Source organism: Apteryx rowi, unplaced genomic scaffold (genome assembly GCF_003343035.1).
Source record: "Apteryx rowi isolate R43461 unplaced genomic scaffold, aptRow1 scaffold_773, whole genome shotgun sequence".
In the NCBI taxonomy this organism is placed as follows: domain Eukaryota; kingdom Metazoa; phylum Chordata; class Aves; order Apterygiformes; family Apterygidae; genus Apteryx; species Apteryx rowi.
The window spans coordinates 170,398-194,404 of NW_020451064.1; the positions used below are offsets into that span (position 1 = coordinate 170,398).

The 24,007-nt window shown below is 35.6% G+C and overlaps 1 protein-coding gene across 1 annotated transcript; it reads left to right on the plus strand.

Annotated features, from left to right (window-relative positions):
• The first annotated feature begins 220 nt into the window (after positions 1-220).
• Positions 221-24,007, plus strand: RELL1 (RELT like 1). Its single transcript, XM_026088555.1, has 9 exons — positions 221-230; positions 567-698; positions 1,581-1,649; positions 9,152-9,391; positions 11,055-11,126; positions 12,374-12,431; positions 14,985-15,224; positions 17,699-17,886; positions 21,486-24,007. The coding sequence occupies exons 1-8, from the start codon at positions 221-223 to the stop codon at positions 17,877-17,879; spliced, it is 1,002 nt and encodes a 333-aa protein (XP_025944340.1). The 3' UTR covers positions 17,880-17,886; positions 21,486-24,007.

The window sequence follows — 24,007 nt, forward strand, 5'->3', positions numbered from 1 at the left end:
ATAAATAGGGATTAGGAAGGAGTTCATCAGGGCAGAAATGGTCTCTTGAAATTCAGATGAGGAAACTCTTTCCAGACCTGCTATGAAATCTGCCCATGTTGAGGTTAGCACAAATCTTGTGATGACTTCAGTCTCTAACTTGGATCCAGTAGAGTTCAATTTCAAGTGCTATGCAAGACTCATGGTTTTATGCTTCTGAATATGATGTTGGATTGTAGGGATGATGCTAGGTATTGTAGGAAGATAGGTTGTCCCTGAGACTTACCGTGTTGATCTTACTACTAGTGTTCTGCAAGTAGAACTAGTTCTGCAGTTAGAATTAACTTTAAAGAAACCTGGCTGATTCTTCTGCTTGCTTTTTTTGAGATACTACTTTCTAATTAACTACTTTCTAAACCTTCTGATGAGAGTTTCCTGGTCTGTTCTCGAGTTCCTATTAGAGGACCTTAAACACCCTTGCTTGACCTTTAAGTTGGAAGTACTATTACTCCTTGTCATTATGTTCTTTCATCATGTTACTTCCTTTCTCTCATCAGACTTCCTGCTTATTTCACTTCTGTTAATAGGTTCCAGTTGCTACAAGGAAGCTAAAAGTTGGGCAGAATTCACAAGCTGTCTTTTAGATCATAGTTTTTTCTTCGCAATTCAGTTTGTAAATATCTCTTCGAGCAATGTCTTTGAAATAGATGGAGCAACTGGTAGGCAATGGGTTTTCTTTGCTCAGAGTTTTTCTCTGGCAAAACCTGCTTTTTTAAAATATGTTTCTTGCAGCCATTTCTAGTTTGTCTGGTCTCTTCTATAACCCTTACTGGTAAGGCACGGAAGCCTTACAGTTCCTGAATGTCTTAATGCGCGTTTGTTTTAGGCAGTGATACGTTCTGATTTGTGATTGGAATTGCTTGTTTTATAACCTGTATAGTTATGTAAAGGGAATTTGACTGTTGCTACCAGAGTGGATAAACACTATTTAAATCAGGTAACTTTTAAAAAGTATATTTAATTTGAAGTCGTGGCGAACTGTTCTGGCTAAATTTACTGTGATTAAAATAACAAAAACCCCATATTCAATCAATACATGATTACCATCTGGGTTCTTTAGAACTTAAGAATCTCAAAAATGAAATTAGACTTTAATAACAGAAACCTCTACTGCAGCTCTTGTAGAACATTTATGTTACATTTAAATAAGCTGAATATACTGAATGAAAGTAAATAGCTGATTTAGCTCGCTTTCCCAGTGTGTGCTTATTTTAAAATAAGAACATATCCACCAGTTGTAAAATGCAAAGGGACATAAGTTGGCTGTTTCTGGCATCTAATTAAGCACAATGCAAAACTCCATTTTAGTAAAACTTCTAAATTAAGTTTTGTTAAATTTATAGTGTGAGGTATTTAGTATGTATTTAGGAAATTGAGCTAATATACAGCTTTTTGTTTGTTGGTTTGTTTTTTGCACATTTCAATTCAGATGTAAGATTAATTTTTAAATAATTTCTATTTGTTTAAATCATGCTTAAAATGGATGCTTGAAATCAAAGCTTACATCCATCTGCCTTATAGATGTCCAGCCTGGAGGTAAGAAGTATCATTGAAGTTTAGTCCAGTTCAAAGCATACTCGCAGTAGAGCCAGGAGAGAATGAAACACCAGGTATGGTCACCAAGCATCTTCTTCCTTTGCAGAATTAGCTGAGGCCATARTTGCCTGACTGTTTCCTGGGGTGGTTTTGCTATCTTAAGTAGCCCTTAGATTATCCTAGGGCAATAGTTTGTAGTATCACATGGAGAACTGAACTAAGAGCGATCCAGGCATTGGCTGCTCCCCCCCCCAAAAAAAAAATCAAAAAACAAAAAACCCCAAACCACCCAGGCAAACCTTTTTTGCTTAAATTATTTTGATCCTTAAGAGACAGGTGGACTGGCACGATGGTGAGGAATGCGAGAACTGCATAAGCTGATGACATGTTTTTCAACTACACTTAGCCAAGATGTTTGAGCAGAGTATATGCTGTATCTGAATGTTTCATGTGTCTTGTACTGCACAGAAATAGGTTGTAAATTGATCATATTAAATAACTCTAATAATTTAGTTAACATGAAAGCCAAAACAGTTTGTGTGTCTTGTGAGATAGTTGCATTTCATTTCCATACTTGAAAGCAGGAAGTATAATGCCTTGAAGTTTACAGAGAAGCAAATAGTAACTATAGATGTACCTATTTTAATTGTGTAGATTGCTATAACAGTCAAATCTATAAAATATAAACAAAGTTCTCCAAAGGCATGCCATAAGAAATAAATGGTATGGACTTAATGGAGCAAAATATGAAATAACAATATAGGATTTGTTATTAATAGAGGAGAGAGGAGATTACATCATTGTTTATGAAATACTTTCTGTAAATAAAACAATTCAAAACCAACTGGAATGTGCTTAAAGTAATCAGCTAGATATGGATTATGCCTATGTTTAGTATGAGAGACAGAAAAAAAAACCYGCATTGTTTTAATGGTGAAGCTTATGTAGTTTGTATAAAAAAACTAAACAGATTTGATCTTGGTTACAAAAAAAGATTTACTTTTCAAGAATGAGTCATTCTTTGATATTTAAGTAAATATTTCTAGAAATTTTTTCCTGTTTTATGGGAAGTTTGAGAGTTGTCTATTCAGATCAATGCTAGAGGTAGAGCTGAGATAATTGGCTTATATAGGGGGTATCCTAGTGATAATGCTAAATTTCAAGTATATGGTACTAAAACCAAGGAAAGACTAATTCTGTAAATCAGTGCAAGAAAAATCTGATCTTGTAGCAGGTACTAAAGAAGGAATTGTTCTGACCCTCCATTTGCAGTGAAAAAGAAAATAATATATGTGAGCTGTTGCCTTTGCAGGAACTTAAGCTGTGTGTGGCAGATAGCTGTCTAGGTACAGTTAATCCTGTTTTGGGACAATGTGATGAAGTGGGATGACATCTCTAAGGTGCTCTCAGTCCTATTTTCTTTGAATGCATACATACATATATATATCAAAATCAAACTTTAGAGAAAAAAAGTTTGTTACAGAGCAATACCTTTGCTTACATGGTCCACTGTAGTCTCATTCTTACTACAGTCCTTCAAGATATTCTAGTTTTGTAATAGTTTCTGTGGTCAAACATAATTTAACTAACATGGAGGGAATACAGTGCTTAATTAGAGTGTTAATAAGTATGTGTAGATCATGTAAAGATTGTGGTTTAGTGAAGGAGGAAATATTTTTTCATATTAATGTTCTAATTTTTTCCCTCCTATACTCTGTTTTCTAAAGATGCTCTAAAATTCTCTTGAGCCATTGCTGAGATAGAAGTACACTGACTTTGTGTCTGACTGGTAATGATTAGCAACAATGTGAAAGGCTACTTCTTGGCTGAGGCTGGCTGGCTTTATATTTTGCTTTTTTGATGAGGGTTAAGGGCAGAGAATGCTCAAGCTTAATACTTTTATTTATTTATTTATTTTAAAGCAAGCAAAGCTACATAGTATGAATGCAATCTGTGCTCTGTAGCTTAAACACCACTTTAAATGCTGCGAGTATTGCTCCTAAAGGTTTTCATTTAGAACGCATCTTTGTCAAAACTTTAGTTAATTGTAATATGTAGACTGATGCACGATGACAGGTATATAAAGTGTCAGGAGGGAAAAACACAGAAGCAGATGAATTCCTACATGAATTGAGTCGAAATAAGGAAGGCTGCTATGGCCTGAACTTTCAGTAAAAACATTCGTGAAGCAACATCCTACATCATGAGAATGAGGTAGACTGTCAACAGTCTGTTAATAAGCATAATATGCCTCTGGGGAAGAGGAAGAGGGATCATTAAATGAATGATGTAGCTATGGTTTGGGACATAGAATATATTGCTCATGACTGGGCAAGCCTTATTTTTTGCATTATATCATGCCCATTAAAGTTTGGATGTCTGATAAATGAATGCCAAGTGCTTTGCTCTCCTTGTGAGCATAAGCAGCACTGAGTATTTGATCTGGCTAATTAATTTCTTCTTGGGTATTTTCCTTTTGGGTGGATTTTTACATCCATTTTGAGCATAAACTGAATGACATCAAGTACAGTTTATGGTCTTTGTGTAAATTGTATGTTTATGTAGAAATATTGATTTAATTTTTACTGTTAAGCAAAATATCTTGCAAACGAATTTACAACTTGTTGAATTTTTGTGGAAGAGTTAGATTTTATGTATCTGAGGTCAAATGAAGAAAAATAATGTAGCCTAGTTTACATAGGCTGATATGTTGGAGTATATATGTTTGTTAATGCATTTTTAAGTGGAAAAATACTTTTAAGTGTGTTTTTCTGCCTAGTTCTAAAACTATTTAAATGTCAATCCAATTTTGTGTGGGCAAATCTATACTACAGAGTATTCCATTAATAAGATATGTGAGTTTTTCAACATCCTTGTGCCAGAAAAAGTTCCACTATAGCCACAGTTGTTCTGGCTATATATTTATTTATTTGTTTATTTATCTAATTATTTACTTATGTAAACTGCATCTGTCCTTTGAGAATTTGCCTAAATTGACAGGACTTTTCTACTGCAGATCAGATATTAGCTGACTGGATTTTATCAGTGGTGCTTTAGGTGTCAATCTATGGGCAGAAGTACTAAACTAAATCACAACACAGGTTATGTGATGAAAATGTCTGTGGTTAAGAAAGAAACAGAAAATGAAAAAACCCCAAACTATGGTCCTTACTGTGCAAGCACTTACACTTGATTTACATCAGTCATTCGAAAAGTGGCGTTATTAGCCATGTGCATAAATGCTTGTGAGTATACAGTATTGTTTGTTTGCAGGATCCAGTTCTGAGATTATTGTAATTAACCAGGCAAATGGTTCTTTACAAAACAAAATCAAATTTATTCATGAGCTGCTTACCAAAACATTACCAAACAAAAACAATTCTGTCAGGGAGAATATAAAAGAAGAAGGAACTCATAACAATTGGCTTTTTTTGTTTGTTTGTTTTGTTTTTGTTATAATAAATACACCAAGGAGAGCACTTGGGTGTTACGGTAATGCYGACTGGAAAAGCTGACCTTTCAGATCTGGAAGGAGCCAAGAACCATTGTGCAGGCAGGAGAGGCAGAGCTGCGGAGTGGCAAGGGAAGGGGCCCTGGTGGTGTTCCCATTCATGGGATTTTCCTGCCTTTTTGAAGAAATGGGCTGGGAATGTCAGCCTGAGTAGTCCCTGAGGTTTCCTTTTTCTTTTTTTTCTCCCCCCCCGGGGTGGGATTTAGTGGTTTCTCGAAAGTGATCYGTCCTTCCAGATGTGATGTAGCTCTGTCATTGGAGTTGCTTGTGAACTTGAGATTGGCTATCCTGGATATACAGAATTTCTTCTTGTTTGGTGTGAATATTTGGTAGTATTTGTGATGTGTTTTTCTATTTCCTTTGTATAAGCACTCTCTTCTGTTGATTTTATGCAGCCTTGTGAATCAGCTTTGTATTTTTATTTTAAATTGTGTGCACATTTTCTGTGGTTTTCAAACTGGTGAGGTTTCAAGTTGATCTGAGTTAAAAATAATTATGTATGATGTTATACTTGTTGCACATAATTATTTTTTTTCCTCCATATTTTCCCTTATTATATGATGAGACTGTGGCTCCATGTTACTACAGTTACTTTAGGAAAACTTGATTTAGGTGTATTCATCCTTCTTTGCCCACAGCTGCTCATTCCCTCACCTCGGCTTACTCAGTCCCTTGATTGCCTTGACACAGCTGTTTGAACCACAGGCTATACTGAATCAGGAAAGTGACTGCTTTTTAAGAAAATATATATATATATTTTTTAATCTGGATTATCTCAGTGATCCAGTTTAAAACTGTTTTCAGGATTACAGTCTGTCAGCAGCACAGCCAGTGGGGTAAAGGACTGAAGAGAGAAGGGATCTCTTAAAGCAACTTTGCATCTGGAGAAATTATAATGGTGAACCACCATTCACCAGTGATGAACTTGCTGTTTTTTTGAAGCATGAGCCTTTGACCATGCTTTAAGTCCTACTTGCTCTCTAGGCTTTTTAAAGTGGGAAATACCTGCCAGGATTATAGAGAAATGGCAAGAGGCATTCCTTTGCTAGGACAACGCGTGCAACTCCTGCCTCAAAGAGTTGGAAATGTAAAAAGTTGGGTCAGAGATTCAGTCCATGGCCCTACTTGCTTTTTCCTCTCAGCTGTTAGCTTGATTAGTAAATGGCTGTTGAGGCCTTTGAAATAGTGTGGTAAGTCTTTCCCATTCATTCTTAAATGGATACTAAAGCATCTGCCTACTTGTTTAAAGCTGTCTTGTATTTAAACATGGTARGTGGTGATTTATTAATACCTTTCTGAGCTTGTAATGTGTACTGTTTCAATGGGATTCTTTAGATTCTGAGATACTGTAGTCATGAAAATGATACTTCTCCAAAGTGATATTTTTATCTCCTGTTTGGATAATAAATTATCTACCCTGTGTAATTTAACAGGGATTTTGTAGCTCTTTGTAGCTCTTGCCACCTGAAAAAAAAAATTTTGGTATATCTATATAAAACTATAAATTCCTAGAAGGCAAATAAACTGTATGTATGATCAACTTTTCAGTTACATGGTCATGTCCGTTTACCATTGCTGTCTTTTACTTCCTTTGTAGTGTAAAACAACTGCAGTCTTAAAGTGTTAAGTTGTATATATTGATCAATTGTCCTACCCAGGTAAAAGTTAAAGCTTCTAAAAGTTACTTATTTGCATGCAGAATTTGCAAGGTATTTGTAGAATTACTGGCTTCTCTTAAAAGTAAATAGCTTTCTCTTGGTTTTTGGAAACAAGCTAGACCACCCTGCTTTGTCCAAAGTAAACATACTGAAATTTATTTTAACATTTTAAAATACATTCAGCGTCCAGTCTCCTCAGTTGTTTGTTTGCTTTTCCTTCTTTTTTTCTGCATTTCTACTATTGTCTAGAAAATTAGAGAAATACTTCACACACTTTTTTTGCTAATGGATTTTTTTTCAATTGTTATTTCAAAGGAGTGCCACTATTTTTCGCTTTGGGCAAGTCTTCACTATTTTTCGCTTTGGGCAAGTCTTCACTATTTTTCGCTTTGGGCAAGTCTTCACTATTTTTCGCTTTGGGCAAGTCTTCACTGTTACTTATTACTGAATTGACAATTCGAGACTTCTGAAAAATTCAGAAATCCTGTAAATAAATGGTTTAGTATTTTGATAAAAAGAAAGCTGAGGGAAATACATCTCAACTGCAGCTTTACAAATCTTTTCTTAGCTGTCTGTCACCTTGCTGGCATTTTTCAGATAGTTATGGTTATATAACTAATTTAGTTAACAGTTATACAGCCAATCCAGCAGAAAAAATGACTGTGGAATAATGATCTCTCTGCAGTTTTTGGAGACTTTTATTTAACTTCAAAGAGGGTTTTTGTGGTTCTAGACATTATTGTTATGAAAATGTCATGTTGCGCTGTTGTGTAAATGACGTTCTGATGGGAGTCTTCGTTCCTTCAGTCGGTTTGTCTGATTAATAGGAAAAAAGTATGAACTGCCTTGTTCATATTAATGGGAGTCAGGTGGAAAATATGTTGAAATACAGTGTTTAGATTTTGGTTGGTCTTTTCTGTCATTCTTTCCTACTTCAAGCATCATCTTTTCAGGCAAAGTGAAGGAGAAAAAATATACTAAAAATACAAGAATATGCTTGCAAGTTCTACAAGAGCRGTCTTAATTTTCTTCACATGGTGTGTGTAACCTCTGGAGGTTCAGAAAGAGTTTTCAGAACCAACTTGTAATCTTGGATTTAGCTGAACAGTTGAACTTAGTTGGAATCAGTTGTATACTTCAATATTCGATATGTGAGAAAGCACTGAGATTTTAGTATATGCATGTATGTTTGCCATAAAGGTGATCAGATACTGGAACAGCTGGCCAGAGATGTTGTGGACTCTCCATCCTTGGAGAGATTCAGAACTTGACTAGGTGGGTACCTGAGCAACCTGAGCTCATCAGCTCTGCTTTTAGCAGTGTTTGGACCAATGACCTGCAGAGGTCCCTTCCAACCTAAATTGTTCTATGAATTTGTATTTCAAAAGGCCTRTCTACAACATGAGATATACACCTATTAACTTCGTAGTGTACCAGAGAGGACAGTGCTTACTTACATCTACAGAATTAGTGTTTGCCTACTCTATAACCTTTTTTGCAGTAAAAGCCTCTCGCCCTCCCATTTCAAGTTTAAATACAAATCTTAAAGGAGTGAAGAGTGAGRTCATTTTATGCTGATGGTTAGTTTATATATTTTTAAGCCTAGTGTGTAAATAGTGTGATTCTTTTTTCCTTTGTAATTTACACATTTTATACTTTGCTTCATCTGCTTGTCAAACTTTGTAAACCTGTGCATAGAAACTGTGAATAGCGTCTTTTTAATGGAAAAAAGGTTATTTTTGTACAAACTGTGTCATATAGGGGAGGAATATTTAAATTATTGAGACGTGGTTTCACAGAGTAGTTGTGATTTTGTTAATTTGGCACAAGATGAGAATTGAGGAGGAAGAATGAGAGGATAAACTTTCATAACCTTTTGTGCTGTGAAATCCCACTGTTAAGAGAAAAAACGGTTATTTCTCTCAAATCTGATACCTTTTCTTTGCAAGGGTCACTGTTAAATCCTATATGTACTTTTTTTTTTTTTAAGCTAGTTTGCATAAAGTTAGGACTGGAGGAGTGATATGGGTTTTTTTTCTCACTGATGGTAAGAAGGCGCAATAGTAGTGTTCAGCTAGATGTTTTGAAGTGTAGTGAATATGCTACTGTGAAATATGCCTGCCCTCTTGTTGAGAGTTGAGACCTATCAGGCCACAGTATCATTTGCTATTCCCTGTTATGTTGAAGAAATATAATGTAATTATGTATGTGTTCTCTGTTCCATAATTATTTCACTAACAGAGCATATCTACTGTTATGGGGGCGAGTTCTGAGTCAGTTGAGTCCATGTTGCCCATTCAAGTTGTCACAGAAGTTCTCATGGACACTAATGGAATTTGGTCAGGCTCATAATTTTCTAAATGGCGCTGTACAATGTATCATAATAACTCTTTGTTAATTTACATAGGTGGTGAAGAGTTTCTCCAAGCTTTGCCAAGCCATGGTTTACAAACAACTACTTTGACAACTAAAACTGGCCATGGTAATGGGTCTGACCACCCAGAATATATTGCCTTTGCACTGGTTCCTGTTTTCTTCATCATGGGTCTCTTGGGGATCCTCGTCTGTCATGTCCTTAAGAAAAAAGGTTATCGTTGTACAACAGAGGCTGAACAAGTAGAAGAAGAAAAACTTGGCGAAAAAATAGGTAATCAGTGTGTCTAGTAAATGCCTCTTACATATTTCTGTACATTGCTACTAATACAGAATAACTTATTGTGAGACTTCTGTCCTTTTTCCTCTATTAAACATGACCACAATATTTTTAAGATGCGTATTTTTATTACCATTATATGGTCTATTGGTTTTGGTCTCTGCCAGTCAAAACTAGGAGTCTTCCAATTTCCCATGCAAGTCCTCTAAAACAGATTAAGAGCTTGCGGAGGGATCAAAACATCCAGTTTATTTTATTTATAATGTTTGTGGCTATAAACTGCCATCTGAGTCACCAGATTGCTTTTCTGCATTCCATGTGCTGCTAGTAACAACAAAGTACTATACATAACTGTTTAATAAAGAGTGACATAAAGCTGCTCTTTAAAGCATAGCATGTCTTAGGTTTAACAATCTTAAGCAAACTTGTGCTATCATTCTCATCTCCCTTCTCATCATAAAACTGAGCCTTTAGACTATTTTCTATTTCACATGACATGTCCTATGTACTTTTTTTTTTCTTAAAGATACCTTTGCTTTTGTTCTAAAGCTTGTTCTTTTGTACTCTTTTCATGGTTCTGTGATCCTGTCTTGTCTTTAAAAAAAAAAAAAAAAAAAAAGGTGTATCACTTGAAGAGCTATAGGAACCCTGTATTGCGTGTAGCTAGGTAAATACAAGGGGCAAGTCCGTGTAAATGCTTTGGGCCTCTTCCTCTCTCCTGATTGATTGATAGCCTGTCAGTAGGTTTATAACAAACACAGATTACGGGGGCTCTGTGGTGACTGAGGAGTCAGGTGACGTAGTAACCATACGTCAGCATGTGCTTAAGCAATTACTGCCTGGGGCATGTACATAGCAGTTGGTACTATTTGATCTGCTATTTCAAGTGAGTAGTAATAGAAAGCAAGGTGAGGGGTAGTAAAAGGTGGGCAACTTTTAGGTCTCTATCCTGCATTTTTTAAAGCCAGTCGTAATGATTATCAGGGAAGGGCAGAGCTGGTGCCTTTCGGTTTTTCTCTGCTTCCTCTCTCTCCTCTTTCTCTGTGTTCTGAGATAGTTCTGAGGAATCTTCCAGCGTTGTTCCAACAGGTACCACTGACTCTAGGTGGATTAAGTGTGGTCAGGATGTTTCTCCCCTAAATTCCTGACTCCTATAGTCATATGAGAACCTTGGTGTGTATATACACACACACACGATATAAATATATATATTTAAAATAAAAAGTCAAATTTTGAATCCTTATAGTTTAGATTGAATCCCTCGTATAGCAGAAGCAAATAATATCTATTTTAAAATAATGCCTTCAGACAGTTTAATGATTTGTTTTTCCCTCTGTAGTAGGGATTGGAAATACTGCTCTCTTGTTTGTGTCTCCGTATTAACTGGAGAAGGAATTTTGATATATGTTTATGAGAATACTGAGCTTTCTAAAGTCTTGCATGAAAATATCATAGACCTGTGTGTGTAGATTCCACAAACTTGTGTTTTTCCTGAATAAGGACTAAAAAGTCTGATCTAAGGTTTCTCTCCAAAGTGATAATAGATCTTGTTGGTTTTTTATGTAATATTCTTCTGATTTTTCTCATTTAATTTTTGAATAAATCAATTTTCCTTTTGGAAGGCCAAGATATTGATGGTATTTATTTTCTTGCACAGAAATGAATGAAACTATGCATGAGAATAGTGACACTGTGGGACAAATTGTTAACTACATAATGAAAAATGAAGGTATAGTATGGTGATATTGAAGTTATAAGGCTTTGTGGTGGTGCCTGATAGCAAATATGTTTTTTTCAGATACACTGAAGTATGCTATGTTCATGTATTTTCATTTAATAACCTTTTTGCACATACATAATTTTTTTGAGATTGCCTTCAGAAAGCAATAACTTCAGACAAAATGGGAAAATTTTTGTTTACCTGAAAACTATTTTGTATAAGTTTGGTTTGTGCCTTTCTTGGTTTTTTGTTAAATATTTTGGTGTTTGAGTTGGTTGAATCTTTTTGTTTTCTTTTTGAAGTAGAAGCTCAAACTTTTTTTTTTTTTGATGGCAACATTTATAGTAGGTAAAATTTTACATTTTGACTACATCAAATTGATTGTCTTGAAATGATTCCTGCAGTTGTTATCCAAAGAAAGCTTTGTGTGTAATTGAGAAAACAGATTAGATTGTCTCTCATGTTGTGTTTCAGACATGACATCTTCATGTGGTATTTGCACAAAGTAAAGGGGAAAGAAGGTATGATTGAAAAAATAAAACCAAACTTAAGCAGTCCAAGAAATGCTTGGTTAGTTCAGAATGCATTTGCCTGGTCTAATGAACATTTAGAAGACTGCATATTTTACAGTATAAGAACCTTTAGTCTGTTTGATTTTACACTGTATAAATCAAAGTTCTCTCAGGCATTGGACTTGCCTCTGAGTTACTCCTATATGAAGACTAGTCCTCTGGAAAAGTTTTTTTCCTCAATAATCCTTAAGACTTTTTAGCCCGTGTGGTTTTCCTCCAGGCTGGGATTAGGTACCCCATGTGTTTTTTTGAAATATGTGATCAATTTGAAGCTCTTGGCTGATAGTTATTTGCAGTTTTGTAGGGCTCATTTATAAATAGGTGTTCTTTGTCTTTGAAATTGCTTTTTACATGTTAGGCGATGATGCTCCTATTTTCAAAAGGATGTTTAAAAATTTCTAGTAATTTTGTTTGGGAGGGTTGTGGAGTTGGCTAGGTTATATGGTTTGTACTGGCGCAGAGCTTCAAGTGCCATATGAACTGTAACTTTAGTATCTCAGGTTAAGAAAATCCTATAGAATTATATTAAGATTTTGAATAACTTTGTCTTGTGCCTTTTTGGAGATTTGTGTAATCCAGCCATCTCCACTGTAGATGAAATTTCGTTGAGCACTTTTGTTTTTGCTCTTTGCTTTTCTAAAGTTAGAGCTGTATGCTTAAGAATTCCATTTATTCTCATTGCAGCGAATGCTGATGTGTTAAAGGCCATGGTAGCAGACAGCAGTGTTCTTGAACCTGAAAGGTAATTACTCTCCTTAACACGTGTTTCCAGAGCCATCTAAGAACATACCCTTTCAGTGATCCCGTGTGAATGGAAGCATGGTGAAATGACATCCTTTAATGTAACTTTATTAATTGCCTAAATCTACCAAAGTTTAGTATCAGTAATCTGGAAACTTAGTCAAAGTGGTATCATATTAAATATCTACTAATTACTTAAAAAATTAAAATTCTTGCCATATTAATACCATGTGTGTAATAGATAGTTTTTAACTTTCTGTAACTTGAAAGTATAAATTTGGTTATATGAAACCAAAAGCATGTTAGCAAGGAAAAAAAAAATCTCTTTAAGTGACGTTAAGTTGGGATTTTTCTGTTTTCTGGTTATGGTAGGGTTTTGTTTCATGTGCACTTCTAAGACTACATCACTTCCTGAGTCATCAGCTAAGAGGATAATATTTTGATTTCTTTATGGTGTTCTTTCTGAGTCACTACATTTTAGTGTATGCCCTGTGATATACTTTTCTTTAGTATCTTGTTCTTCTGGTTGTATGCTTTAGGTGTGTAATGCACGTTTACTGCTTTTTGCACTAAAGATTTACAGGGGCTGCAAATATTTGTTTACTTTATGGTGAAGTTGCTTAGTAGTTTTGAACTAAACCGACTTGTCTGATTTGAAAGGACAGAAACAGCACTTGTTTCATTTGTACAGATGTTAACTTAAAATAGACATCTCTTTCTATGCCTCTTTCTGTTTTGCTTTTTCTCTTTACAAATGTGGTAATAAGAATATGTATTGCCTGGCTCCCCCCCTCTCCCCCCCTCTCCCCCCTCGTGCTTGTACCTGTACATAAGTACCTATATCTATACTACTCTAAATACTCTTAATATATAATCCTGTATTCTTATTCAAAGCAGAAGAGATGAGGGTTCAAGTAGTACTATGTTACTAATTTAAGGAAAAGGGTGGGGGTGGGAAGGGTGGTTAGATTTAGCAATGTGAACAGGGCTATGTAACAGTTTATCTCCTATTTTATTTCCTATTAGGAAATGCTTTCTAATAATAGAAATAGCAAGTGGCAAAAGTGCAGATTTAAGTTAGCCATTAGTCATTACTTGTTGTATTTGCTGCATGTTGAACAGATTTTATTTCCCTTATAGCATTCTTTTATTTATTCTGAGACCATTAAATGTCTCCTGTCAATATTTTTGTTTTGAAAATAAACATCCAAGTAACTCCAGTGTGTCATGGCAGGTTTTATTTCTTTAATTTGTTCTTTCTGTTATCCTTTGGATTCTCTTCACTTTGACAGTATTTTTCTTGAAATAATATGCCCAGAACTGGATGGAACACTCCAGCTGAGGCATGATTAATGCCGAGCAATGTAACAAAATTACTTCGGTAACTTCCCGGGTTATACTCCTGTTACTTCCACWGGGCAATTTGTCCTTTTTTGGCAACAGCCTTCCTTCTCTGGAGAATCTGGCTAGTTGCTCTCTAATCTGGGTTTGCAAAGTTAATTACCTCTGCTGAAGTATTGAAATTTTTGTTCTTACTGCAGTTCATCTAGTATTTTTTCATAAGATTTCTGTGTGTGTGTTTTTCCTCCCCTCTCCTCTGATCATCCTAATTTCTAGTTTCATTCTCTATGGTTATTATGGGTGACCCAAAGTTCATAGGTTCTTTAGCTRTTTTTCTGTTCTGTTGTCCAAGAAGCTTTCTAAAGCACTGAATGTCCTCAGGACCAGAGTAACTTCATTTAGTATGTCTTTCCGGTTTTGTAGTAATCTACTGATATATAATATTCTCCTTTTTTTTTTTCTTAAACAAGGTTTGCTAACTTAAGCTACAGTAATTTCACCTGAAATGCACTGTGTTCTAGCTTGTTTTATGAGAATATGTTGCAAGGCAGTATCGAAATCAATACTGAAGTCCAAAAACACATTTGCTGCTTTCTACCTATGCTGTTTTTTTTGTTTTAGATTGACTTGCTGTATTCTCAATGGATGCATTTTGGTGTTTGCACTGCTTTTTCTTACCTTCTAGGTCTTTTAAAGTTAACTGTTCCAGCATTTTTCTGAGGCTTAAGCTGAATGGTCTGTTAATTCTTTTTTCTTCATAGTAGACATTAGTTTTGCCTCTTCCTAATATTGTGGGACTATGTTCTTTGTGTGTTCTTAAAGATGCTGTAACATTTCTGAAATGCTTTAGTTAGTTCTCCAAGTGTGTACTTCATCTGCTGATTATATGTCTTCTTCTGTATTAGTCCTCTTAACCTCTTCTCTATTTTAGCTTGTTTTTTTTTTTTTTCCATTTCCTTGCCCTTTGTGTTAGTTAAATCAACCATTTGACTGCAGTTGAATTCATTTGCGGAAGAAATTTTAACTGCAAAATACATTTATGTTATGATATATATGAGGGAGAGCCTTAAAACAAGCATCCTCACAAATAAGCTGTCCCCCATMAATGAATTGCTTATTAGACACAGCTAAAAGTTTGTATGTTATCTTTTTCCGTTTTAAGAAATGAGATTTTATAGTAAACATTTACATTTCTTTTATACTTCTTCCACAGCCCTTTATCTCCTACCACTCCTGGGAGTCCAACAAGTCCAGGGTCTCCTTTGTCACCTGGTGCTATTCCATTTAAACACAACTGCAAAGGCCATCACTTCCATACTGTCGGAGGGGTAGCAGAAAAGGATGTTTGTACTCGTTGTAGTCACAAACGATGGCATCTTATAAAGCCAGCTCACAAACCTAAAGAGCACAGAAGAAGCCGTCTTGGAGAGGTTACAGTACTTTCTGTGGGAAGGTAAGACTTATTTTATTGTTTACTTATGGACTCTACAGTGGCCCATGTTGGATCAGCTATCCATTGCTCCTATACATGGAGGTTAGACAAGGTTGCCAGAAATCTTGAAGTAACATTACTGTAAAAGCTGAGAGCTCATAAGATGTTTGAGGGTTTTTGTTCAACTTTTTATGTGATTTCAGAAAAGTGTACAGTTGATTTAGAGGATAAGATGTAGATATTGGGGTAGTATCTAGGAGAAAAGGAAAGTTAGGGATATTTGAGGAAGACTTAATTTGAAAAGGTAGTTATGTCAAATAAAAGGAGCTTTACACTGACTTTGCATTGAGAAACCTGCCCTGAAATARCTGTTGACTGGAGGTCAGGGCACTCAACCAGCATATAGAAAGCTGAAGTCCCAAGGGTTGATGTTGAATGAGACGGGTTTGAAGTGGGTGTGATTCTGAAGTAGATAAAGCTTCATCTGATTCTTCTCCTGTCCACCTTTCAAAAACCCTGTAACCAAACAAAAAACCTCAAGAAATTCAGGTCTTTTATAGTATAAAAAGAGGATCTTTGGAATGGAAAATTCCTTTTCAAGATGTGAAAACTGATTGCCATCCTTGCTTTCCCAAACTGCCCCAATTTCAGTCTAATCCCTATGAAAACAACAAACAGCTGGTTTACTTCTGCCCCCAAAGACTTTGAGAGGAGATGGCAAATACTCTGTTTCCTTCTGACAGTTCAGTATGTAGTRGTCTCAGTTTACCGGTAAACTAGTAAATGCCAAATCTTTTGTAGGCTTTGTGAAGAGCATGATGGATGTTAGGAGGCTGAATGAGTTAGGCATGCCTTACTGGTAACTCATTCTGAATGTGAAAAGTAGCATCAGAGAAAGCACAAAAGGCTTCCTTTTTTTTAATTAGTGTATAGTGGAAGCTAGTGTTTTAAGTTGATCAGAGAAACAATCTCATGTATTAGGGGGCGAATGAGGGATAAGTAGGATAGCCATGGGCTTTGAAGAGCATTCAAAGTGGTGAGTCCCCTGTCATCTCAAAAAGACATGACATGGACAAAATTGCAGAGATTGAGATTATTTTTTCAATCATGGTAAGACTAGTAATTGAGGGCAGAGAAAAATATTTCTATAACTGAGAAAATGAGGAACACCTACACAGGGGTGTGCTGTGGGGATGGAAAAAGGTGTATTGTTATGTTAACATTATTGTTATGTTTACATTAACAAATTGTAGGAGTTTTGAGGGAGTTTTGTTTATTTTTACTGTGAGGATAGCTGATGGATATTAGTTTAGTGTTTGGTTGTATGTCAGTCCAGAGCAGTGTAACTTTGTATGTCATGAGCTAAACTGCTGTTTTCAGTGTTTGGAAAGGAAAGGTGGAACATTGACTGTCAAAGCTAAACTTATTTATGTTAATAGGTGTATTCATACAGTTAGTGATTGTTTTTTTATTATTTGTCACCGGAGAACTAAATGTATAGGAGTCTACAGTGGATATGGATCCAATGGATCCAGCTCTATTGATGCTATCTTAAAAAGAAACAAGGATTACAGGTGAATAAATTCCTCTGTTTCTGAATTTGATATTTCCTCAATTAAGCCTGAGCCCACTTCATTCTCTTTTCATTTATTTTTAATTGCCTAGCTTACATTGCAGTTCTATCTTAGAAAATTACTATTCTAAGAAATATTTTCAAGTATACAGTCTGTGGATTCTTTTTAAAAAATAGTTTGCTGAGAAAGTATGGTTCAGCAGCAGTGTGTATTAAAGGTATGCATAGGTAATACGAAGGAAGATTGTTCTGAAGTGTACTCTCTGTATCGCAGGACTCAGCTCCCTCTGGCCTAATAGCCTTCCTGCTGCTTGTGCAGGTTACTGGAGGGGCTTTGCCAAGGTCGGGTACTGCTGAAGGAGGCGGGGGGGGGGATGGGACGGGACGGTGGGTCACACATTGTGAAAACCTGGAAATKAAATGCTTTTCTTTTTGTTCTCCCTTTTCTTCTTCTGAAATGTGTTTGTACCTCACATTTTTGAGTCAATCTTATTTAAGTATCTTCTACTGGTTGAAGAAACTTAAAAGCAGAATTTTATTTACAAATTATTAGTGCATAGAATACCTTATTTATTGCTAATACGGTGACAAGTTGAGACAGACATGTAGTCAGGGCCACAAAGTGGCCTTAAAGATGTATGTGATACTAACTTAAAACTAACTTTGTTTTTTCGTTTTCTTTTTTTCGTCATGGTTTAGCAGCTTACATGCGCTCTTGCTTACCAACTAAGGCAGTAGTGATAGCTGTGGCTCTTGATCAATTCCTTTCAGTGAAACTGGGCCCCAGGAGGTGTATGCTCTCATGTTTGGCCCTTGGGATTCTCCTCTCTAAAAGTCTGTTCCTGTCAGTACACTGGATACTGAGAATGATTTAGCTAATCTCTAGGAAAACATAACGGAATCTTTCTTTTGCTCCCCTCAGATTTAGAGTCACAAAAGTGGAGCACAAATCCAATTCCAAAGAGCGGAAAAGCTTGATGTCTGTTACTGGTGTGGAGAGTGTCAGTGGTGATATGCCTGTTACGCCTACGAAACAGGAATCGAGGGAAGCACCTGCTACACCTGTGAAACAGGGAATACAAGAGAGAAGAAGCTCAGAGTGAGCTGCAGGTATCAAATATTAAAAATTAATATTGAAAGTGGAATGTGATGAAATAAGGTAATCAGCAAAGAGAAATGAGGTTGAAAATGGCCATTCTGTGTGAAAATTYGTTCAGTTACATAAGTTGCTACAAAAGTCTGCAAAATATGTATTTGATCATTCAGTTAATGATAAATTGGTAAAGGCTAAAAATATCCTGCAAATTCTTATCTAAATGTTCATTTAGACTTTATAATTAAGGAGCTACGTTGAAATAAAAACTAATTCTTGGAGGTGGCTTCAGCAGTCCAAGAAACAGAACATCTGCGTACTGATTTTTTTTCTACAGTAAATGGTAGTTCAGATTTTAGTAGCAATATGTGCTTGCTATCCAAAAGAAACAAATACTGCTGACAGCTTCATTACTGGAATAACTACAGTGCTTCTTTCTTATGTTTGCTGCACAGTACTTTGTGCTTGTATCAGGTGACTGCTTACTAGATATTTCTCTGATAGATCAGTGGAACTTTTACTAATAAGTAGGGAGAAAGATGAGAATGCTCATAAGACAATGATCTGTTCTAGTTACTATGTCAGGAAGGTCATGAGAATGGGATTTTCTTTCATTAAACTTTAGTGAATTGCTTGAAATACCCTATTAAATTTGTTGAACAAGAAGGCAGCAGGGCATACTGCCAGCATGCTTTTGGAATGTGCTCCTGACCTTTTTTTTCTTGTTTTTTTTGTTTTGTTAAGAATGTAGGGAATAACCTTATAATGTAATATGATTTGTTTCTAACTGATGACAAGAAACTGATAATCTGAAGAGGAAAGGCAATTTTACATGAATGTGATGCAAATAGAGAGTCTGATCCTTGGGAAAGGAAGTAGTTCTGGGAGTAAAAAAATAAAGGCTTTAAGAAGACTTTAAGAAAGTGCACTTTCTTAAAGTCTCCCTATGAAAGAGGTCAGTGTTGTGTCAGCTCAGCCCAGTTTCAAACTCTCAGCTCTCAGTAACCTCAAATATAAGGAAGCACACAAGTGGAAATTAAATATTATATTAAAAAAAMCCAACAAACCAAAAACCCTTGAGTGTCTGGAGGTTAAATTCTGAAAGGCCAAGGCGCAAGATGAGGCTTATTTTTTATATGCTTTGGTAAATCCTTTCTAAAATTCTGTGAATTTAAAAAGGAAGACAAAGGAGCAAGCTGGTTTGTGAAGCCATGGGATGCTTCCCCCTACCCTCTATTTGCAGCCCGGAAATGACTGTTAACTAAGACTGTGTTTGCCTGGACTCTGCGCCTAACCATTAAGTGATACCCCGTCGTTTTGGAACCATTGCATAGAGTGCTAAGCTTCCAAATGCTTAAAAAAGCTGCAGAGGGAAAGGGAGTAAATTTATACGCTTTGCTCACTGGATAAGAAGGTAAATAGTAGGCTAAATTGTCAGGGGATGGGCTTTAGGTGCRAAGAATTAAGAAGCTAGAACAAGCTGTGGCATCTTCAGTGCTGGACATTTATAAGACCAGACTGGACAAATGCTGGTCAAAGCCAGTGTTACCACAGTTGACCATGCCTTGGAGAGAGATGATAGACTTGTAAGGTGCTTGGTGATTGTTTTTTTTGTTTGTTTTTGTGTTTTATTCTGTGGCAAATTTTGGCAAGTCATAGCTTTCTAGTGGCTGCTATCGCATTGCTCTGCTCAGAAATCTGTAAAAGAGCTACAGGTGTCAGTAAAAGGCAAACAAAAACCTTGCTCTTGTTTTCAGATTCAAAGTTATGTTCTGATGCTCAGTTTTCCTCTCTTTTTGAAATTGCTTCCTTTCTTCCCTTAAAATCAGTGTTAGCTAAACGAAGTAGGACATAAATTATTTCTGCACTGGCTGCATTGTCATGACTGTTGTACAGCTGAATTGTTACTTCTGTGGGTTTTTTTCTACATCTCCCATGGTAGGCATGATCAGACTTAGTAACATGTTCTCTGACTTTAAAGAGGAGACAATCAGACTGCCTTTAACAATAAAAATAGCAAAAAAAGGGCCTATATGAAAAGTTAATTCTAGTGCACTTTGATAAAAATCTGTTTTTGAAATCACTTTAAAAATAATGTTTTTATTTTAACTTTCTTTCTAATGTATTCTTTCATTTCCTAAATAAAAGAAAGCTGTTCCCTGTAATTATCTAAAATTTGGTCTCTAAACTTGAACTATTACTACTTTAATCTAAAAATAAACTGATCTCTAGAGATTTGTAATAGTATAGCTATAAAAAAAAAAAGCCCATCTATGGCAGCTTTTTATTGTAGAGTCTCCCTTAGGATTTAAAATGTTGYCCTTTCTGAAAACAAGTTTTCTAATAGCAGGGAATGAGCTCAGTAGAATCTCTTGTAAAGGTCTCTCCCGTTCAGCACAACTATTTTGTAAATCATGTGGAAAACTAGCCAGGGCTGCTTGCTGTTCACAACAAAAACCAAACAGATCTTGCTTAAGAGTCTAAAATAGCATTCCCTAATGTGATTCAAGATCAGTTTTTGTCCATGCTGGCATGAAAAAGCTGTTTATATATGAACAGATAAAAATATTAGTTAGACCCTTGCTTCAATTGCTTACTTCACACATCTAATCTATTAAATTATTGTAGCTTGATTTGCTGAAATCAAACAGATAAGCAACATAGGACTTTTGTGCCTGAGCCAACAGCAGATGAAAAGCACATAATTTTAGAGAATTAGACTCAGTTTGTCAAATGTAGTGGAAGAAGGGAGACACAAGTGTGTTTTGAACTCCTGCCACAAGAGGGTTATTCTGGCATTTGGAGGCAGTAGATTTGTACCAGGTGAAGCTTTGTGTCCAGGTGAAGCTTTGTGTGGTTAATGGGAATTCTTGTGTGGTATGGAGTTCTGGAGTTGGGTGGTTCCTATGTGAGATAATATTTCTAGTTTCTTGTACTTGCTGCTACTCCTGAGTTCAGGGTTTCTTTCTTCCCCAAATGGACATGTTCTTAGTATTTTCGTGAAATGAGCTCTGCAGTGTTTCAGCTTACCCTAGTGTCACGTTGACTGCATCTTTTTAAGTCAGAGCATGTCTTCTCCCTGTTTGAGGTCCGTGTTCTCAGTAGATTCTATTTCCTCAGTTTATTTAAATATACATTTAGTGGCATGTAAAAAAGCAGAAGTAAATGTACAGGTAATACTTGAAGTCAAAATTTTAATTTGAACTCTTGCACTTCCATTGTAAGCTAATGAATAAACAATTATTCACTTGTGCACTGAGTTTGTATAATATTTTCAGTTCTTAGCATCTCTTTCAAAGTTGTGTGCTTTGCATTGTGATGTGATTTGTCAATTTGTGTCCGTATGTTTGCCCATCCTTTTCATGATTGCCAGCTGAAATTTTAGTTTCTGTCCTTTATGGCTTTACATCCTAAAATTTGTAATGCCTGGCCACCATGTTATGTAATTGAATTGGAATTCTAGAGTAGAGAAGTTTGTGTAATTTCTTGCCAATTTGAATACAAAAAGCCTTGTCTTCATTTTGGAGTATCTTCTGACTTGTTAATTGGCCTGTTCATCCTAAAACTAATTTTGCTACTTACGCTTCTTTTTTAGAATTGTTTTCTTCTCTTGCAGGTGGAACTTCTAGAAGAAGCTTGTCTGCTAACACTTGGGAGAAAACTGAAAACTCTGAGATGCATATTATTTAAAGAAATGTATTTATGGCACTGTAGCATTTTACAAGTTCTGTGATGGCACCTATGCAAAGTTAAATGCTTAATGGCTTTTCATCAATAAAATCAATAAGATTTAGATGCTTACATAGAGTTGAGCTCTGTGGACCTCATACCAAATATTGGACTTTGTCCTGCAAAGAAAAGTACCTATAACTCTTTTTGGCAGAAAAAAATAAAAAGTCTTATTAAATAACCTTGATTTTTGTTTTCAGGTAAGTATTTTTAAAGAGCTCAATATTATGAATAATTACCCTATGGATAAACTACCCCTCTGGTCCATCAGGTTTTTTTCTCCTCTATTCTTCCCCTCCAGAGTTCACGGTTGTTCACTAAAGATAAGCCAGGTTTTGGAAGATGAAAATATTCTTTTAATCTAACTGCTAAGAGACAAGCAAAATGTGCAAGTAAACAAATGCTATATCAGCCAAAATCTGCATGCGTGCCTTTAATATGTAAGCCCTCTTTACAGTACAGGCTAGTTCAGCCATATGCAGATGTTAAATGATATCAATGTCTTTCTCCCCCTTATCTCAATAACTGCTTGGCATTAGGCTAAAGAGCATCTTTTCTGTGCACTTGGATGAGCTCTTGGGAAGGTCACTTTCTTCGAGGCCATTTGTCCTTCCATTTTCTTGTAACTACTTGCCTGTATGTCAGGAGTGCCTAATAGTCTTGCCTTTCTTTTTTGTCTCCCCACTCCCTCCAGGTTCCTTGTTAAACAAAGGCAACCTATTTCAACAATTCGATAAGCATTTGGAATATATGGCATTAAAAATTTTGGAGTATACTTAATTACTTCAGAGTGGCTTTATTGGACTGAGAATAGTAGTTTTCAGTGGCATGAAAATGTTAAGCCATGGCATCACTATCTTCACGTTTTGAGTGTCACTTACTGGTAAAAATACCAGTGACTGTTCTGTAATGCTAATTCTTTGTGTCTACTTACTATGATCTCTGCTTTATTTTGTTATTTATTACTTGGGARCCTATGCAATACGTCAGCAAACTTTGCTGTATAGTAGAAACTGAAAAATAACATTTGCTCTGAGTGCCTAAGAGTACATAAGCTGTAGTATACTGCATTTTAGTGGAGCTTGCACTATATTCTGAGAACTATAAAGTAATTTAATCTGCTTTATGAACTCACTGGAAATCAGTGCCTGTTTTGAAACTGATGTTTTAAATTAATGCTCTCAATCTTTTTAGTCTAAATGCTCTAAACTGTGTTTCTCCTTCAAATCTCAGAGTCAAGTTTCTTCATCAGCCTATGCAATGCTAACAATATGTAGAAAGATAAATCTTCCCACTTAAAATTTTAGATATCCTCACAGCTTGTCAGGAAAGGTCAGGCTTATTGGGCTGTTGCTGGGAAGTACGTGACGGTAGTCTTTGGGCTTGTATCCACAAGACACAAACTGGACCTATCAGTGTATTCTTCTCACTGACACTAACTTCCTGTTTGCAAAACAAACCTTCTAAAAAGAATTAGTGGTTTATTATTCCTTTTAAATTTGATATTTTTAGAGGTGGCTGTTGTCCATATTTGAGTCCCCAAAATAAGCTTGGCCACAACTGGTACTTGAGTGTTTAGCATCCTCRCTCGTATAAATTTAAGAGATGGTTTATAAGATCTTTTCAAATTTTAAATTTAACATAACCATCAAACTCACCTTATAACTGTTAAGAGGCATACATTAATAAATTCTTGCATTCTTTTCCTCTCCAAACTTTGCTTGATTATTTCTGTAAAGAGCTTAATGTTTGCAGAGGAGTTTAATTTGCGTTAGTACAGTAGGTAGCTTTCAGTTTCCCAGACACTAAGAGAAATATGAGTGTTAAAAAAAAAACAAAAAAACCCACACACCTGGAGAAAGTGAGTATTTTGCAAAACCAAGCAGTTTTGAATAGCTACCAGAAAGGAGATACACAGTTGTAGACTGTCTCAAAAGCTTTAAAAAACAAACAAAGATTTTATTCTGATAGTATTGTGTTTTAGTATGGCAGTGGGTTAGCACTGCAAGTAAACATGCCAAAAGGATTGAAGAAAGTTTAAATAGAAATATGCTATTTTTTTACTTAATTTAAAAGTAGTTTCTATTTCAATTCTATCGGAAATATATAGAATAAAAAAACCAAGTGTATTCAATATGTAAAACATTGTTTGGCTATTTAACATACTTACATAAGATGTTTTAAGACCTGGTCTGTACAGAAGCTTAACTTGTGCATTGCTACTTCAGCAAGAGGATTTAGAAATTGTGCCTGTTTTATTGCATTTAACACTACACTCTGCAGTTTTGTAGTGGTATGGATGTTGCCATGTCAGTCTTTCTTAAATTTGCATATCAAATGTATTTTTAACAAAATAGTTTGTATACAATTTTTGTACTACCAAGCAGTAAATAAAACATTGATTCTTAA

What these genes read in the sequence shown, in the direction of transcription:
- RELL1 (XM_026088555.1), top strand. An exon ending in TGAAATAGATGGAGCAACTG is followed by an intron (nt 699 to 1,580) that starts GTAGGCAATGGG and finishes CCTGGAGGTAAG; the next exon opens with AAGTATCATTGAAGTTTAGT. An exon ending in AGGAGAGAATGAAACACCAG is followed by an intron (nt 1,650 to 9,151) that starts GTATGGTCACCA and finishes TAATTTACATAG; the next exon opens with GTGGTGAAGAGTTTCTCCAA.